Source organism: Hylobates moloch, unplaced genomic scaffold (assembly GCF_009828535.3).
Source record: "Hylobates moloch isolate HMO894 unplaced genomic scaffold, HMol_V3 SCAFFOLD_9, whole genome shotgun sequence".
Lineage (NCBI taxonomy): Eukaryota > Metazoa > Chordata > Mammalia > Primates > Hylobatidae > Hylobates > Hylobates moloch.
Window position 1 is genome coordinate 11328149 of NW_026652284.1, and position 18730 is coordinate 11346878.

Genomic DNA, 18730 nt, shown 5'->3' on the forward strand with positions numbered 1-18730 from the left:
AAAAAATTCTTTACTTATTAGGTTAATTGTGCAATTAAAATTGCAAAAACCGCAATTACTTTTGCATCGACCTAACGGCTCGCCCACTGTAAGTGAAGCAGATAAAGTCAGCCTTTTTCTTCTGGGACCAGACTCTGCTCTGCCCCCCGGTGGTGGCCTCAGGCACAGCGCTAAAACTCATGAACCATTTAAGGTATTTCCTGAAACTGGAGAGTGATTGGTGAGACTATTTGCATACCCACAATGCATTGCGCACCAAATAATGTTCGTCTTTAAAATTATTTCCCCTTTTTCCTTCAACCTATCTTTCTCGAAACCGAGGTTGCTGTCCCGGAATTGTCTGAAGGAAAAGGCTGAAGTCAATGGCTCTTTTGGACGGAAAGAAAGTTACCATTAACGTATTAGGAGTAGCTGTTACCTGAAAGCTGAGTGCTGAATACGTAACGCATACTCTGGTTTCTCTTCAGATCGTATAAATCTTTCGCCTTTTACTAAAGATTTCCGTGGAGAGGAACAACTCTGAGTTTTAAGATAATTTTTTGAGGCCTTGCTCTTTCAGCAGGGCTTGCTTTAGCGGTTTTTAAAAAACAAACGTAATGTTAGTAGGTGCGTTTGAAACGCGGATTTCAAGGTCTGTTTTTTTTTTTTCCCGGAGTTTAGCTTCGTTCGAACCGTTGATTCGAAGTTTTTCCGGATCTTCACATTGTTAAGGTATGTGTTGTTCGTTTTATTGTAGTTCTGGGTAGTTGTAAGGCACTGTGGTTGGCTTGCTGCCTTTTAGGGTTTGTTGGTTAGTTACACCATTAGTCTTTACGCCCCAGCCGCTGACCGACAGAGGGTTACTGGATGACAGGCGGGCATTTCCGCCTGCCGTCACGGCAGCAAAGCATCAGATTCTCCTAGGAGCGGGAACCCTATTGTGAACTGCGTATACGAGGGATCTAGGTGCGTGCTCCTTTTAAGAATGATGATTTGAGGGGGACAGCTTCAACCTGCAACTGCCCACACCCCCAAGCCACCTTCCCCCGCCCTTTGGAAAACTGACTTCCATGAACCGGGTCCCTTGTGCCAGAAAGGTTGGGAACCGCTGGACTATCCGATCAAATGAAGCAGGGACTCGCGGCGAGCTCCCCCGCTGCTCCCGCCGGCTTCTCCGTATAGAATCGAAGAAGGCAGTTCCGAGGGCTCTTCTGCCCAGTATCCCCGCCTGAGGAGCGTGCCTGGCGCGCAGCTAGTCCTCCCCAGACCCAACAGGTTTGATGAAACCCAAGAGAAAGTGAATTTTCCAGCCACTGCCATTGGCTAGAATTCGTCTCAGCCGCAAGGGAGGCTGGGAAATGCAGTCATGCCTTCAGGTAGCCGTGAGCCCTGCTAGTGATGGGAGATTCTAGGGAGAGGTTGGGGAGGAAAAACTAGCAGGGTCTGTCCCGGTAAAGGAGGGAGGAAATCCATCGCAAAAAATCCTGACCCAGAGGCCGGGCGCGGTGGCTCAGGCCTGTAATCCCAGCACTTCGGGAGGCCGAGGCGGGCGATGAGGTCAGGAGTTCGAGACTGGCCTGGCCAACATGGAGAAACCCCGTCTCTACTAAAAACACAAGAATTAGCCGGGCAGGAGGGGGCATGCCTGTAGTCACAGCTACCTTAAGGCTGAGGCTCCCAGGAGAATCGCTTGAACCTGGAAGGCGGAGGTTACAGTGAACCGAGATCGCGACACTGCACTCGAGCCTGAGATTCAAAAAAAAAAAAAAAATTCCGACCCCAGCCAGGCCCCGAAGCACCCGCCCACAACGCAGCGCTGACCCCCACTGACTCTGAACCTCATTCAACCTACTAGGAAGTTGGAATTATCCGTTGTCTCTCCAAAAGCCACATCTGGTTTTTCGAGAGTTAAGTAATCACAAAACAACACTTACTTAAACGTGGTTTATTATAAACATACCTACTTTTAGAACATTCAAATAAGCCTTGCTAAGAAATAGCAAGACTCCTAAAAATTGGCTTAAAGCTCGTAATCGTTTCTCTCCACGGAAATCTTTAGTAAAAGGCGAAAGATTTATACGATATGAAGAGAAACCAGAGTATAACGATGGTAGGTGGCACTGCAGTTCTCAGGTAATGGCTACTCCCAGTAGGCTAATGGTAACTTTCTTTCTGCCCAAAAGAGCTATTGACTTCTGTCTTTTTCTTCAGACTATTCTGTAACAGCAATCTCAGTTTTGGGAAAGATAGATTGAAGGAAAAAGGGATCTAGTAATTTTAAAGACGAAAATTATTTGGTGCACAATGCATTGTGGGTATGCAAATAAAGTCTCAGCAATCAAGCTCCAGTTTTGACAAACTGGTGAAGCCTTAGGGACTCCTCAAAAAAAGGTTCTCTGTTGTTTTTGTTTTGTCTTAAATTTTTTATTTTTAATGTTTGTGGGTACATAGTATGTGTATGTATGGGTTACATGACAAGAGGAAGGTTTTGTTTGTTTGTTTGAGATAGAGTCTTGCTCTTGTCGCCCAGGCTGGAGTGCTGTGGTGCGATCTCGGCTCACTGCAACCTCCGCCTGCCGGGTTCAAGCGATTCTCCTGCCTCAGCCTCCCAAGTAGCTGGGATTACAGGTATGGGCCACCATGCCCGGCTAATTTTTGTATTTTTAGTAGAGACGGGGTTTCACCATGTTGGCCAGGCTGGTCTCGAACTCCTGACTTCAGGTGATCTGCCCGCCTCGGCCTCCCAAAGTGCTGGAATTACAGGCGTGAGCCACCGCTCCCGGCCCCTGCGAATGCTGTGTAGTTGTCTCTTCCTTAGGTTTTATTTTGAGAGGAGCCCCAGCCTTTCTCACGAGCTCACTTGCCCAGTGTTGCTATCTCCCGGGACAGCCACAGAGCAGTCACCCTGGTCCCTGGCCCGGGTTTTCAGAGCTCTCCTCCACGTGTGTGTTAGTCAGGGTTCTCTAGAGGGACTTTATTAAGGAGAATTTGACTCACACGATCACAAGGTCAAGTCCCATGATAGGCTGCCTGCAAGTTGAGGAGCAAGGAAGCCAGCAGTGGCTCAGTCCAGGTCCCAAAACCTCAAAAGTAGGGAAGCTGACAGTGCAGCCTTCAATCTGTGGCCGAAGGCCTGAGAGCCCCCAACAAACCACTGGTGTAAGTCCAGGAGTCCAAAAGCCAAAGAACTTGGAGTCTGATGTTCAAGGGCGGGAAGCCTCCAGCACGGGAGAAAGATGAAGCCTGGAGGACCCAGCAAGTCGGCTTTTTCCACCTTCTTCTGCCTGCTTTTTCTAGCTGTGCTGGCAGCCGACTGGATGGTGTCCCCTACACTGTGAGTGGGTCTTCCTGTCCAGTCCATTCTGGCCACACCCAGAAACACCCAGAAACAATACTTTGCATCCTTTGATGCAATCAAGTTGACACTTTTTTTTTTTGAGATGAAGTTTCTCTCTGTCACCCAGGCTAGAGTGCAATGGCACGATCTCGGCTCATAGCAACCTCCGTCTCCTAGGTTCAAGTGATTCTCTTGCCTCAGCTTCCCAAGTAGCTGGGATTACAGGCACCTGCCACCACACCCGGCTAATTTTTTGTATTTTTAGTAGAGGCGGGGTTTCACCATGTTGGCCAGGCTGGTCTCGAACTCCTGACCTCAAGTGATCCACCCGTCTCAGCCTCCCAAAGTGCTGGGATTACAGGAGTGGGCCTGTAATCCCAGTAACAGCTTACTATTAACCATCACAAGCTGTTAGCAGAGGTAATGATTAACCCACCACTGGCTGGGGGTACATCCTGCAAGGGTGCCACCACCCAACTCCATGAGTGACCTCTCTTTGACCTTTAGCAAGTCACTGTTTTTCACCGGGTCTCAATTTGCACTTTGTAAAACATGGTGATAAAACTATTCTTTGGTTTTCAGGGAAGCTGTAGATTGGCTAAAATTATGACAGTAATGAGAGAAGAAGGGATATGTCCATGGGAGGAATGATGATCTCTAATGTCACTGTTGCCATGAATTAGGGCCGGCCGGAGCCCACCCTTTGTCCCTAGAGGTCAGTGATGTGGGCAAAGAAATCCAATTCTTGGGTGGGTGCAGTGGCTCACACCTGTAATCCAACACTTTGGGAGGCCGAGGCGGGAGGATCGCTTGAGCCCAGGAGTTTGAGGCCAGCCCGGGCAACATGGCGAGACCCCATCTCTACAGAACATTTTTAAAAAATTAGCCGGATGTGGTGGCATGCACCTGTGGTCCCAGCTACTCAGGAGGCTGAGGTGGGAGGATCACTTGAGCCCAAGAGCTCGAGGCTGCAGTGAGCCATGATTGTACCACTGCACTCCAGCCTGGGAGACAGAGGGAGACCCTGTTTCAAAATAAAGGCTCCCTGGCTTCCCTACACCCACCCACCTCTGTGCATTCATTCACTCAGGCTCTCCACTGCTTAGCTTGGCTGACTCCCGTCTTCTTTCAGTTTCCAGATTGGAGGTTTCACCTTCCTCCAGGAAGACCTCCCTGACTTTCAAGGGGAGGTTAGATGTGCCTGCCCCATAGTCCCGCAGCCCTGACTGCAGTATGATCATCCACTTTCTTGTCTGTAGGGTCCAGCCCTACGGGGCTTGGCGAGTGTTCTCCCCATGTGCGGAGACAGAGAAATAAAGACAGGTAAGAAATAAAGACACAAGACAAAGAGATAAATAGAAAACACCTGGGCCTGGGGGACCACTACTACCAAGACACGGAGATCAGTAGTGGCCCCAAATGGCTGGGCGCGCTGATATTTATTGTATACAAGACAAGGGGGTAGCCGGGCGCGGTGGCTCACGCTTGTAATCCCAGCACTTTGGGAGGCCGAGGCGGGCGGATCACGAGGTCAGGAGATCGAGACCACAGTGAAACCCCGTCTCTACTAAAAATACAAAAAATTAGCCGGGCGTGGTGGCGGGCGCCTGTAGTCCCAGCTACTCGGAGAGGCTGAGGCAGGAGAATGGCGTGAACCTGGGAGGTGGAGCTTGCAGTGAGCCGAGACTGCACCACTGCACTCCAGCCTGGGCGACAGAGCGAGACTCCGTCTCAAAAACCGTCTAAAAAAAAAAAAAAAAAAAAAAAAGACAAGGGGGGCAGGCAGGGTAAGGAAGGTGGGTCGTCCAAGTGATTGATAAGGTCAAGCAAGTCACGTGATCATAGGACAGGGGTCCCTTCCCTTTTAGGTAGCTGAAGCAGAGAGGGGAGGCAGCATACGTCAGCGTTTTCTTCTATGCACTTATCAGAAAGATCAAAGACTTTAAGACTTTCACTATTTCTTCTACCACTATCTTCTAAGAACTTCAAAGAGGAACCAGGAGTATGGGAGGAACATGAAAGTGGGCAAGGAGCGTGACCGTGGAAGCACAGCACCACAGAGAGGGGTTTAGGCCTCCGGATGACTGCGGGCAGGAATGGATAATATCCAACCTCCCACAAGAAGCTGGTGGAGCAGAGTGTTCCCTGACTCCTCCAGGGAAAGGGAGACTCCCTTTCACAGTCTGCTAAGTAACAGGTGCCTTCCCAGGCACTGGCGTTACCACTTGACCAAGGAGCCCTCAAGCGGCCCTTATGCAAGTGTGACAGAGGGCTCACCTCTTGCCTTCTTGGTCACTTCTCACAATGTCCCTTGAGCACCTGACCCTCTACCCGCCAGTTATTCCTTGGTTATACAACAAAGTAATATTAAAAGTTAATGATTAATAATGTTTATACTAATGATTTATAATGTCCATGATCATCTCTATATCTAATTTGTATTATAACTATTCTCATTCTAACTATTTTGTTTATTATACTGAAACAGTTTGTGCCTTCAGTCTCTTGCCTCGGCACCTGGGTAATCCTCCGTCCACACTCGTCTGTCTCTCCTGCAGGCTGCGTTCGCTGAGGTGTGTCTGTGTTGTCTGGAAGTAAGTGCCGTCCACCAACGTCCTGCCTGCTCTTCAGAGGCTCCTCAAGCCTTCCCTGCCCAGAAAGATTCCGGGATGAAAAGGAAAAACGTCCCTGCCTGGCAGAAATTGATGCTGCTTCTGGAAACGTGGGGCAGGTGGCTGTTTCCAAAATGTGTCTGCCATCACTTGGGCTAGTAGTGGGAGCATCTAGTTTTGGAACTGGACAGACTTGGGAACGCATCCCTGAATCCACAAATTATGTGACTTTGGCTTAATGACTTACTGTCTGGGAGCCTCACTTTCCTCATCTGTAAAACAGGACGGACACTCGCCTTGCAGGAATACTGGAGGTCTGTACTGTACTGCCAACATCTATTCTCCCTCATCCGTGACAAGAGTACCCACAAATTCCTCTGGGAAGCTGCTCCTCTCCAATCAGTGTCTGTTCAGTGGTTGGAGGTTGACCCTACCCCAGCTCTGAGATGGCCCGGCCAGCCTACCCTAATTAGCATATCCCTTTCACCTTGGCCACAGTGACTGACTTAGGGCTGGGGCTGTGCAGAGGTGAGCCTCAGCTTTTTGGGTAGGAATACCAGGACTTGGATTTCACTGGGTTTAACGCTAGGAGGGCGTCAAGCTTGTGATAACTGTGGCCATTTTTGTTACCATAAGGGTAGCCAGTCTGAGGATGGAAGCCAATCTATAGGAGACAGAGCTAAGAGATACTAATACATCCCTAAGTCATTTGAGTCCTGGATCAAACCGTTCCTTAAGCTCCTACTAAGCTACACTTATGTGAACCAATACTCTTCCTTTTGTTTAACCAGTTTTTGGTTTTGTGGGGTTTTTTTGTTTGTTTTTGTTTTGTTTTGATATGGGATCTTACCCTGTCACATAGGCTGAAGTACAGTGGTATGATCTTGGCTCACTGCAACCTCTACCTCCTGGGCTCAAGCGATCCTCCCACTTTAGCCTCCCAAGTAACTGGAATCACAGGTGCACGCCACCACCATGCTCAGCTAACTTTTAAAATTTTCTGTAGAGACAAGGTCTCACTATATCACTCAGGCTGGTCTCGAAGTCTTGGGCTCAAGAGATCCTCCTATCTCAGCCTCCCAAAGTGCTGGGATTATAGGTGTGAGCCACTGTGCTCGGTCAGAAGCTGGTTACTCCTGCACCAGAAATACCCTAAGATTTATTTGGCCAGGCACGGTGGCTCACGCCTATAATCCCAGCAGTTTGGGAGGCTGAGATGGGCGGATCGCTTGAGCTCAGGAGTTTGAGACCAGCCTGGGCAACATGGTGAAACCCCGTCTCTACAAGATATACAAAAAAAGTTAGCCAGGCATGGTGGCTTGTGCCTATAGTCCCAGCTACTCAGGAGGCTGAGGTGGGAGGGTTGCTTGAGCCCATAAGGCTGAGGCCGCAGTGAGCTGTGATTGCACCACTGCACTCCAGCCTGGGCGACAGAGCGAGACCTTGTCTAAAAAAAAAAAAAAGAAGCATCCACGGTCCTACGACTCTCTCTATTCTTGGTTTGTTATCACCAGAGAAGAGTTCCAGTTCTCCGCTGGAAGGATATGCCCGTATTGGTCTGTTCCGGCTGCTCTAACAATATACCATAGACCAGGCAGCTTCAAAACAGCAGAAATTGATTTCTCCCAGTTCCAGAGGCTGAAGTTCCAAATCACTGTGCCAGCATGGTTGGGTCCTAGTGGGGCCCCTCTTTCCGGTTGCAGACTGCTGTCTTCTCATTGCATTCTCATATGGCGGAAAGAGGGTGAGGCAGCTATCCGATTCATGAGGACTGTACCCTCATGACCTAAGAACCCCCCCCAAAAGCCACCTCCTAATCCTATCACATTGGCAGTTAGGACATCAACGCAGGGGCATGGTATGGTGGCTCACACGTGTCATCCCAGCACTCTGGGAGGCTGAGGCAGGTGGATCACTTGAGCTCAGGAGCTTGAAACCAGCCTGGGCAACATGGCAAAGCCCCATCTCTACAAAAAATACAAAAACTGGCCAGGTGTGGTAGTGCACACCCGTAGTCCCAGCTACTTGGGGAGCCGAGATAGGAGGATTGCCTGGGCCCAGGAGGTTGACGCTACAGTGAGCCATGTTCACATCACTGCACTCCAGCCTGGGTGCACTCACAGTTCTCAAAAAAAAAAAAAAGATTTCAACATAGAAATTTGAGGAGGGGACACAATTCAGCCCATGTCAATGGCCACGGAGAATCCCACTTCCTCCTGGAAAAATCGTCCAGAGGAGCCACAGGCCTCTTGGTTAGTGCCTTAGCCTGGGTCTCCTATCCGGGGCTTGATCTCATGGGGACCTTCTGTTTCAGTCCATGTCATGTTGCTATAACAGAATACCTGGGGCTGGGTAATTTATAAAGAGGTTTTTTTTTTTTTTTTTTGAGGCACAGTGTCGCTCTGTCGCCAGGCTAGAGTGCAGTGGCATGATCTTAGCTCACTGCAACCTTTGACTCCCTGGTTCAAGCAATTCTTCTGCCTCAGTCTCCCGTGTAGCTGGGATTACAGGCATGTGCCACCATACTCAGCTAATTTTTGTTTTTTTGTTTTTGTTTTTGTTTTGTTTTGGGACGGAGTCTTGCTCTGTCGCCCAGGCTGGAGTGCAGTGGCACAATCTTGGTTCACTGCAAGCTCCACCTCCCGGGTTCACGCCATTCTCCTGCCTCAGCCTCCTGAGTAGCTGGGACTACAGGCGCCCGCCACCATGCCTGGCTAATTTTTTTGTATTTTTAGTAGAGATGCGGTTTCACCATGTTGGCCAGGATGGTCTTGATCTCCTGACCTCGTGATCCACCCGCCTCGGCCTCCCAAAGTACTGGGATTACAGGCGTGAGCTACCATTCCCAGTCAAGAAAAGAGGTTTATTTACCTCACGGCTCTGCATGCTGAGAAGTTTGAGGGCATGGTGCCAGCATCTGCCTGGCCTCGTAGCATGGTGGAGAAGGTTGAAGGGGAAGCAGACACGTGTAAAGAAGCAAAACCCGAGGGGCTTCCTGGTTTTATAACAACCTGCTCTCTTGGGAACTAATCCATTCCCACAAGAGGAAGAACTCACTTACTCCTGGGAGAAGGCACCAAGCCATCCATGAGGGATCCACTTTCCTGACCCAAACACCTCCCACAAAGCCCCACCTCCTAACATTGCCACACTGAGGGCCAAATGTCAACAAACCATATCCAAACTGTAGCACCTTCTGAGTAGCCGAATAAAATATGCCTACGAATTGTCCACGCCAGGGACAGAAGAGGAGAGCTTGTGTCTACTGGCTCCATGTCCCACGGGTGAAGGGTGGCCCCAAACGGTGTTATCATTCACATGCTTCAAGGCTACATATGCCTGAGTGCCTTGCAGCTTCCTAAAGATGACAGAGGCTGATGTTGGGTGCTGCCAGGACACTCATACCCATGCAGAGCTGGCTGTCGCCACAATGGCAGGAGTCAAGGTGGCTGAGAGAGGCCAGGTGCAGTGGCTCAAGTCTGTAATCCCAGCACTTCGGGAGGCAGAGGTGGGTGGATCACCTGAGGTCAGGAGTTCGAGACCAGCCTGGCCAACATGGTAAAACCCCGTCTCTTCCAAAAGTACAAAAATTAGCCAGGTGTGGTGGCACACGCCTGTAATCCCAGCTGCTCAGAGAAGGCTGAGTGAAGCAGGAGAATCGCTTGAACCTGGGAGGAGGAGGTTGCAGTGAGCTGAGACTGCCATACAGCACTCCAGCCTGGACAACAGAATGAGACCCCGTCTCAAAAAAAAAAAAAAAAAAAAAGGGGTGGCTGAGAGGATGTGAGATGGGACAGAGGTATGAGGTGCATGTAGATTTTCAGGGAGTGAACACATTTCCGAACCAATGTTTCAGCTGTTGGGAAGTTTCAGATAGTATGCAATTAAATTTTCCACACCAGATTTCAGGCCCTGAAAAAGCAACCTGAAAAAGGCTCTCTGTGGCCGGGCGCGGTGACTCACACCTGTAATCCCAGCACTTTGGGAGGCCGAGGCAGGCAGATCACGAGGTCACATCGAGACCATCCTGGCTAACATGGTGAAACCCCATCTCTATTAAAAGTACAGAAAATTAGCCAGGTGTGGTGGCGGGCGCCTGTAGTCCCAGCTACTCAGGAGGCTGAGGCAGGAGAGTGGCGTGAACCTGGGAGGTGGAGCTTGCAGTGAGCCGAGATCGTGCCACTGCACTCCAGCCTGGGCGACAGCGAGACCCTGTCTCAAAAAAAAAAAAAAAAAAAAAAAAGAAAAAGGCTCTCTGTGCAGCCACAGCCTCCACTGGACCATGCAAATGGGACCCACCAGGGTTACTGCTTGGCCCGCTCCACCGTGGACCACCAGCATCTCCTCTCTACCATGGTGGCCAGCTGGAAGCCCTGTGGACACTGAGCCATGCCACAGAAGCCATCAGACGCGTGCCATGGGGAGAAATGGCAGTGTGGGGACTCCAAGCAAGCCTGCACCGGCATCAAGGCAGAGTTTGCACTCCAGTCACTCCATGGTCGCGTGGCCTTGGACAAATGATTCACTGTGAGGTCCAGGTTCCACATCTCTCAGACTGGGATCTTAACCCCCAGCAACCTCTTCGTCCCAAAAGGCCGTGTTGATGTGAAATATCTAACACGTATGGTGAGCACTTAATGAGAGCTGTACTTTACAAACCTCAGTTTATTGACATTCTAGTCATTCGATAGTTATTTCTCAGGCACCACATACAAAGGTTTGTTTTTATGAGGTGGAGTTTCGCTCTTGTTGCCCAGGCTGGAGTGCAATGGCGCGATCTTGGCTCACTGCAACCTCCGCCTCCCAGGTTCAAGCGATTCTCCTGCCTCACCCTCCTGAGTAGCTGGGATTACAGGCATGCACCACCATGCCTGGCTAATTTTGTATTTTTAGTGGAGACGGGGTTTCTCCATGTTGGTCAGGCTGGTCTCGAACTCCCAACCTCAGGTGATCTGCCCACCTCAGCCTCCCAAAGTGCTGGGATTATAGGTGTGAGCCACCATGCCTGGCCTTGTTTTACATTTATGGGAGCCTACAACATGCCCAGTTCCAAGTTCAGGAAGGAATGGGAGCTGCAGTTCTTGTGGTCTAACAGCTTTCCATTTAATGTCACACTGTAAATGACACCAAATGCACCCTAGGAGGTTCCCACGCTGTGATAGGTGAACCAGCCCGTGGCCCACAGCTGGAAGACCATGTCAGAGTTCTGCACGACCAGGGGAGAAGGTGCTGCACGGACAGAAGTAAGTGGGTTACCAGTGCCAGTAAGAGCAGAGCTTGAGTTTACTCTCGTAACCGTCGGCTGTGGGCCAGACATTTGGCTCCTTTGCAGGCAGACCAGGCTTCCCGGTGAGTCATGCTGCTTAAAATGCTGTCTGGGAACGCAGAGAACGTCTAAACGCCAAGACGCTCAGGACAGCCCGCAGGTGGACTGCCATGCCTGGCTCGGCCCCTTTTTGGTCCCTGGAGTGGACAGTTCCCTTATCCTCCCCACAGAGGGGAGGCATCCGATGGTGGCTTCAGCAGACAACCTGGAGAAGGACCACTCAGGGTTTGTCCTGCTGACGTCCCACAGCCAGCAAAACCCAGGGCAGGAGAACCCTGGCTCTTTAGGGCAGGTGGGGGAGAGGGCACCTTAGCAGCAAAGGAGCTAGGGTAATGCCAGAAGCAACCCACCCGGCAGGGCCACTCAGCAACCCCCTGGCGAGCAGAAAAGTGGCCACCAACACATCTTCTGGGCAGACTCCTTTGAAGAGAGGTAGAACATACCGGAAAGGAATAGCGTTGTGACAGCGGGGCCGGGTGGGTGTCCTGCTTCTGACAGATCTAGTGCTGAGGGCAGACGTGGTGCATGTCTCCAGGTTTTAACCACACACAAACCGGTCATGAAAGTTTAAAAGATATTTATTTAAAAACAGAACAAAAAAGCTTTGGTATTTCAAAACCTGACAATCATCAATCACTAGAAAGTTAAACACCTCCCCTGAAGCCCCAAAGTACAAAACCACAGATGTCCGCAGGCTCCTAAGAAAGGGCGTGCAAACCCGAGGATGACAGCGCAACCTGCACCCTCCTACAGGCAGCAGCACAGCCACCCTGGGGGGCCCCGGCCCAGCCTCGGGACCGTGGGGCCTCTGAACGCTGAGACGGACATCACCACCAACACTCACCATCTACAGGGGATGCAAAAGCCATCTAGCAAAATCTCAACAAAAATAAATTAAAACTTCATTAAGAAAGAACACGTTAAATTAGGAAAAGGACACAACTTTTCCTAGACAAGAGTCTTTTCAAAAGACGGTCTATTTCCTGGGACAGAAGAAAGGGGGAAAGCGGAAGGAGTGAGTTCCATTTCAAGTATTTGCCATACAGGTTCGTTTTATTGAGTGGAAAGCTTACAAAAGGTCCACTGGCCCCTTCCCTCCCCACGTGACACTCGTTCCTTCCAATGCAAACTCTGGTGTATCCACATTCACTTCGGCGTCACTGGTTTCCCCCAACAAGGCACAAAGGGCGGGTGCTTCCAAAGGATCCCTTGCTCCTGGCAGTGGGACTTTCAGTGCTGGGTGTCTTGTGTAAATGGTGGCTGAAAGCAGGACTGTTAGTTCACTCAGACACTGGGATCTTCCTGTTCAATTCACAAAACAAGTGTGATTATTGTTCACTGCCAACCCCAGTGGCCAGCTACAGAAATAGGCTACGGAGACAACCCTAGTGGCACCACACCCTGGCTCTGACCCAGCCTTGCAGAATTACCATGGACTCAGTGGCCTGGGCCCTTCTAGAGCTGAGTGTTCACTGGCTCCGCTCTGGCATGGCCCAGCTTGAGCCTGAGTCAAGGAGAGATTGGTCAGTACCCCATGAAGGTCGTTTGGCTCATTTCCCCAACTGTGGGGGGAACCGAAGGTGCACTCAAGAGCGAGGGCACAGAAGCCACCAAGCAGCAGGGAAAAGCAGCCACCTGCCAAACAGACGGCAAAGCCCACACGATGCACATTTGGCACCCGTCCTAGTGCAGCTAGTTCAGAGGCGGCTCACAAGGAAGGCCTCTGTGCGGTCCTTTTTGATCTGACTTTTGATCTTTCTTCGAACTTGAAGAACTCAGCCCTGTCTCCCACTCTTCTGCTCTTTCAGGTCAAGTTCTGCTTCCTTTTCCAAGTCCTGGTCTTGGGCCAGAAACTAGAAGCCACAGGCATCCCTGTGGATGTGATGGGACACTTCCCATTGCTCTAGGGTGGGATCTGGGCTCTCTGACTACTTGGGAGCACAGACGCAGAGCCTAATATACCTCTCTACTGTCACTACAGTTTAAAAAGAGAAGATAAAGGAGAAAAGAAGAGAAGGGAGGGGAGCGGAGGAAGAGTAGAGGGGAGGAGATGGGGATGAGGGAGGAGAGAAGAGAAAGGGAAACAGCTCGGCTCTTTGGGAAACATTTTCTTCTACAACTGCTAACAAAGGCCTCCCCCTAGAATCCCTGCTGGTCTTTCTCCTGAGGAAGCACAGAAGGCCGGGCGGCAGGGCAAAGTAGGCAGCCTCACCCCGCGACAGCAATGCTGATCCTAAGATGCTGCCCCGATGACAGTCTTGCAGCAATGACGGCCAAAATCACTGCTTCCAGGGGCAAACATGTCTCAGGAAACTGGAGGGCAATGCTTCTGTCCTGTGTCCTATGCTAACGAGATAGCCACTCTGGTCCGAGGCCTGGAGCAAGGGGCTGACCTCTGCATGCCATGAACAGGCACATGGGCGGAAGCTGGGGATCCCGCCAGCAGTTCAGATAGAGGCTTCAAAAGTCAATCTAGGGGCTTGTTGCAGTTATTTTTATTTTATTATTATTATTTTTATTTTTATTTTTTTTTTGAGACAGAGTCTCACTCTGTCGCCCAGGCTGGAGTGCACTGGCATGATCTCGGCTCACTGCAACCTCCGCCTCCTGGGTTCAAGCAATTCTCCTGCCTCAGCCTCCTGAGTAGCTGGAATTACAGGCATGCACCACCATGCCCAGGTAATTTTTGTATTTTTAGTACAGATGGGGTTTCACCATGTTGGCCAGGCTGGTCTTGAACTCCTGACCTCAGGTGATCCACCCGCCTCAGCCTCCCAAAGTACTGGGATTATAGGCATGAGCCACTGCACCCAGCCTCATTATTATTATTTTTAGACAGGGTCTCACTGTGTCACCTGGGATAGAGTGCAATGGTGTAATCACAGCTCACTGCAGCCTCAAACTCCTGGGCTCAAGTGATCCTCCCACCTCAGCCTCCTAAGTAGCTGGGACTACAAGTGTGCACCACCACACCTTTTTAATTTTTAATTTTTAATTTTTTTGTAGAGACAAGTCCTCGTTATCCTGCCCAGGCTGATCTCAAACTACTGGGCTCAAAGGATCCTCCCACCTTGGCCTCCCAAAGTGTTGAGATTATAGGCATGAGCCACCGGGCCCTGCCTCTAATTTCTTTTTTTTACTTTTATTTGCTTTTTTGTTTTTTGCTTTTCTGAGACAGGATCTCGCTCTGTTGCCCAAGCAGAGTGCAATGGCACAATCATAGTTCACTGCAGCCTCAAACTCCTGGGCTCAAGGGATCCTCCCACCTCAGCCTCCCAAGTAGCTGGGACTACAGGCACAAGCCACCACACCCGGCTCGCAGTTATTTTTAAATGCTGAGATTTATGATGGGGGAGGAGGGGAGGGCTGCCCTGGGAAGCCAGAAGACCATCACTTCACACCTGGATTTCCACAGCTTTCCCTTCCTTGTCGTCTCCTCTCAAAACACTTGCGCGCTCTCTCTGGTGTCAAGGGCTGAGGGCATCAGGACACCCATTCCTGCCCAGGCCGCACCCCCCCTCGCCAGGCTAGCCCCTTCCGAGACACAGGGCTGAGAGCAAGGCCGAGGCCTCGGGTTTCGACCAGATGGCGGCTTCCTACCTTACTCCTGAAGAGGGGCTTGGCTCCAGGCCCACAGTACTCGTTGTAGATGAGCTTGAAGAGGAAGAGGTGGAAGAGGGTGATGAGGGAGGCCACGCTGAACCAGAAGAGGAAGGGCAGCCCGGGGTCCTGCTGGGCCATGTGCTCATCATGGGCCAGGATGGCCTTGAGGTGCAGCGTGTGCCGCAGGTCCTGCAGGTGTGTGAGGTCAGTGGAGATGTAGAGCAGTGGCGTGATGGGCTGTGTCACCATGACCGAGAAGGTATGGCCCGTGGGCGCCGAGGTCAGCTCCACTGGCTCGTCCAGGCAGCCCGCCTTGCAGGCGTAGATCTTGACAGGCTGGCCGCGGGACTCCACGGACACGTGTAGGTAGGGCTTGCCCTCGGCATCCGCCAGCACGGCCAGGTTGATATGGTCGCTCTTGTAGCGGATGCCATGCAATGCATAGCTGTTGTGCAGCACGTCGGGGTCGGCCTGGAACTGGAGGTGGTTCTCCGTGAACTGCAGCCCCCCGAAGCTGAGCACCATGCCCTGCAGGATGCCTGGGGCGCCCACCTTCACCAGCCCCTTGCAGCCACGCTTCTGGAGGGTCAGCCTCCACAGGTCAGAGAGCTGCAGGATCTGCTGGACAGAGGACAGCCGCCCTGGCCACAGGTTCTCGGCGTGCATGGTGGCGTGGCCGCTGAAGCAGTGATCTTCATAGTTGAGCGTCGACTCCATCTGGTCTCGCTCCCTGTGGCTCAGGGAGGGGCTGAGCAGCGGGGCTGGCGAGCAGGAGAGCATGTAGTAGAGTGTCAGGTTCACGGTCAGGCCAGACGGTGTATGGGTATCAGTGATCTTCTTCATTTCCACTCCTGCAACACCATGAAAGCTGCACGTTAAGGGGGAAGGAAAGCTGGGAGGCAGAGCGTACAAAATAAAGACCAAGGGCAGTTAGAAGAGTGAGGTGTTGTGCCTTAATGATAAAGACAGTGGTGCCCGTCTCCCTAAAGTATGGAAGAAAGTCAGCCTGTCTTGTTTACACAACCAACTTGAGCCTGTGGGCCTGAAATCTAGAATCCTGTTAAAAAGCAACGAGGCCTGGTGCCAGAGCCCAGAGGAACACTGACTTAGCCAGGACTTGGCACCAACCCTATGGTCAGACCTCCTGCACCAGATCAGTCACCAGTGCTGAAGTCAGTCTCAGGCCACTTCTCCTCTCTGTCCTTTCTCTCTCCAGTCCGGTAGCTTTATGTATGTATGTATTTATTTACTGAGACAGAGTCTCACTCTGTCGCCCAGGCTTGAGTGCAGTGGCATGATCTCGGCTTACTACAGCCTCCGCCTCCCAGGTTCAAGTGATTCTCCTGTCTCAGCCTCTGAGTAGCTGGGACTACAGGTGCAGGCCACCACCCATGCATAAAACAGCCCTGGCAGAAGCATTCAATAGATACTTGCTGAATAAACACGTGTTGGGCCCCTTTGCTACTGATGGATTCAACAGCTCTAAGATTTAAAAACATACACACACTCAACAACTTTGTTTCTGTAAAGATGACTATCCTCTCGCCGGGCGCAGTGGCTTATGCCTGTAATCCCAGCACTTTGGGAGGCCGAAGCGGACGGATCACGAGGTCAGGCTAAATTTTGTATTTTTAGTAGAGATAAGGTTTCACCGCGTTGGCCAGGTTGGTCTTGAACTCCTGACCTCAGGTGATCTCCCTGCCTCAGCCTCCCAAAGTGCTGGGATTACAGGCGTGAGCCACTGCGCCCAGCCAGCACGTTCTCGCCTAAAAAGCTGCCTTATTTTAATTTTAATTTTCACTTTTCTAATGTCTGTCTTCCTCCCAACCAGAATTTAAGCAAGCACCATGAGAACAGGAACTCTGGTTCCCATCTGCACCCCTCCATGCATAGAACAGCCCTGGCAGAAGCATTCAATAAATACTTGCTGAATGAACTCAACTCTCTGGGCAACCAAACACAAGGGCTCAGACAATTGGAACCCTGGAAACAAAAACCCCTCTCTCATCCAGAACAGGATTTTCTTTTCTTTAACAGTCAACGAGAGGAGAGTTTTTATTGGGCGGGAGCATCTCAACCTGCTAAAAGAAGGGATTCTCCAACCTCCCTGTGAACCAGTTGCAGCCACAACTGCCAGGACGCACCTCAGCCTAGCAGCGGTTCCGTCAAGAAGCCCACGTCTGTCACCAGGCCGATTGCGGTGCTGAGCAAAGAATCAGAGGATCCACCTGCTGGTTTCACCTCTGCAAACTGACTCTAAAACACTTCACTCTGCTCAAATCAGGCCCCATCTACCAAAACGAATAACAGAAATAACAGAAAGAATTGACCTTTACACTCAATTTTCCACTACAGTCTCATAAAAACCTTCTGAGGTAGGCGTTATTGTTATTAAATACAGGCCCAGAGAGATTAGGCGACGAATCCAAAGGTCACACAGACACTAAGCAGTTGAGCAAATTCAACCCCTGGTGAAACGCCAAGCCCAAGTTTTAACCACCCCACCATCACCTTCAGTGTCACCTCTGCAGGCTTTGGAGGGACATATCTAGGGTGGACCAAGTGCTGGCCAGGACTCACCTGGGCTGAAGAGCTGAGCCCAGAGGAGCTGGTGGTCTTGAAGCAGCTCAGCCGCTGGCATCTCCAAGAGCTCCAGCATTTCCTTCCGTGCCAAGTCCTGCAGCGCCTTGAGCTCCTTGGCTGCTTTGCTTTTGAGCACCTGGGGGTTAATGGGGCCAGAGACGTGCACCACCCACAGCACCGTCTCATCCAGCTGCGTCTTGGGAGCCACTTGGAGGCGGTTCACCAGCTTCTTGGCGGCCACCACCACCAGGTGCACCAACCCAGTGGGCGTAGGCGGGGACCGGCCTGAGTAGAGGAGGAACTGATGGTCTCCGACCTTCTCCAGCGTACTGGTGAAGGCCTTGGGGGCTGGGCCGGCAGTGGGCCCCACAGTCTGCAGCGCGGCCACGCGCTCCGTCGGGTTGTTGAGCTGGATGCGCTGCAGGTAGACGTGGGGTCGGCCCCTGTGCGCCAGAAAGTCCTCTTGCAGCAGCACGCAGTCGCGGCCGGACCCCGCGGCAAGGCCAGAGACGGAGGCGGGCCCGGGGCCGGCGGCCACGGGGCCAGGACCTGGGGACCCCAGCTGCAGGCAACGCACGCGGCGCAGCAGCCCCTCCCGCAGCAGCAGTACCGCCTCTCCAGCTTCAGCCAGCGCGCTCAGCGGGCGCAGCTGCACGAAGGGCACAAAGTCCGGCGCCACGGCGGGCTCCCGCTCCCCGGGGGTCACCCACAGCCGGTTGGCGGCCACGTCCAGGGCCAGGAAGCCGTTGGCCACCAGGGCCGGCACTCCAGGGCCCAGCGGCACTGCCTCGCCGCGCTCCCGCAGGCCGTGCCAGGCGCGGGTGGCCGCTTCCAGGCAGGCAGACGGCTCGGCGGCGCCCGGCTCACCGCGGGACCAGGGCAGCAGGTGCAGGCCGCCCGCCGCCCGCCGCGCGCCGGACCCCCCAAACCACAGAAGCAGCAGCAGGAGGCCAAGCAGGCAGAGGAGGCGGCGGGCCCAGCTGCTCGACAGCAGTCCCGGCAGCCCCTTGAGCCGCTGCTGCAGCCACATCGGGCCGCCAGGCGCGGGCAAGGGCGCGAGGGCGAGAGGGCGGCCGCCGGGCCCGCCGCCCAGCCCACCGGCCCGGCCGCCCGCGCCTCACTGCCCGGCCCGGACCGCGGCGCCCAACCCGGCCCCCGCCGCAACCGCCGCAGCAGCCGCCACCGCTGCTTCCTCCTTCTTCTCGGTGGCCTCCAGCCGTCAAACGACGCCGGCCGTCAAGCGTCGCCGTGTCTTTTACGACAGATGGAAAGCGGGAGGGCGGAGGGAGG

At 52.4% G+C, this 18730-nt stretch overlaps 1 protein-coding gene, 1 long non-coding RNA gene and 2 other non-coding genes across 5 annotated transcripts; 2 read left to right on the forward strand and 2 right to left on the reverse strand.

Annotated features, from left to right (window-relative positions):
* The first annotated feature begins 447 nt into the window (after nt 1-447).
* LOC116814068 (U5 spliceosomal RNA) lies at nt 448-566 on the forward strand. The gene has a single exon (XR_004371153.1). It is a non-coding gene; the product is annotated as a U5 spliceosomal RNA (small nuclear RNA).
* On the forward strand, nt 468-5695 carry LOC131384281 (uncharacterized). The gene is made up of 3 exons (XR_009214962.1): nt 468-711; nt 4576-4639; nt 5298-5695. It is a non-coding gene; the product is annotated as an uncharacterized LOC131384281 (long non-coding RNA).
* On the reverse strand, nt 1963-2082 carry LOC116814069 (U5 spliceosomal RNA). The gene has a single exon (XR_004371154.1). It is a non-coding gene; the product is annotated as a U5 spliceosomal RNA (small nuclear RNA).
* A 6119-nt stretch (nt 5696-11814) lies between the features above and the next one.
* Nucleotides 11815-18668, reverse strand: KIAA2013 (KIAA2013 ortholog). 2 transcript variants are annotated; one of them, XM_032758951.1, is made up of 3 exons: nt 17438-18668; nt 14855-15708; nt 11815-12556 (listed from the first exon to the last, which is right to left on the reverse strand). In XM_032758951.1, the coding sequence occupies exons 1-3, from the start codon at nt 18468-18470 to the stop codon at nt 12539-12541; spliced, it is 1905 nt and encodes a 634-aa protein (XP_032614842.1). In that variant the 5' UTR covers nt 18471-18668; the 3' UTR covers nt 11815-12538. The 2 variants fall into 2 exon arrangements, with proteins under 2 accessions (XP_032614842.1, XP_032614843.1); XM_032758952.2 differs by lacking the exon at nt 11815-12556 and having other exon boundaries at nt 12565-15708; nt 17438-18499.
* Between the last annotated feature and the right edge of the window lie 62 nt (nt 18669-18730).

Coding starts and splice junctions, on each gene's coding strand:
- KIAA2013 (XM_032758952.2), bottom strand. CDS start 18,470: ATGTGGCTGCAGCAGCGGCTCAAGGGGCTGCCGGGACTGCTGTCGAGC. Junction 15,709..17,437: donor GGCTCAGCTCTTCAGCCCAG/GTGAGTCCTGGC, acceptor ATGGTGTTGCAG/GAGTGGAAATGAAGAAGATC.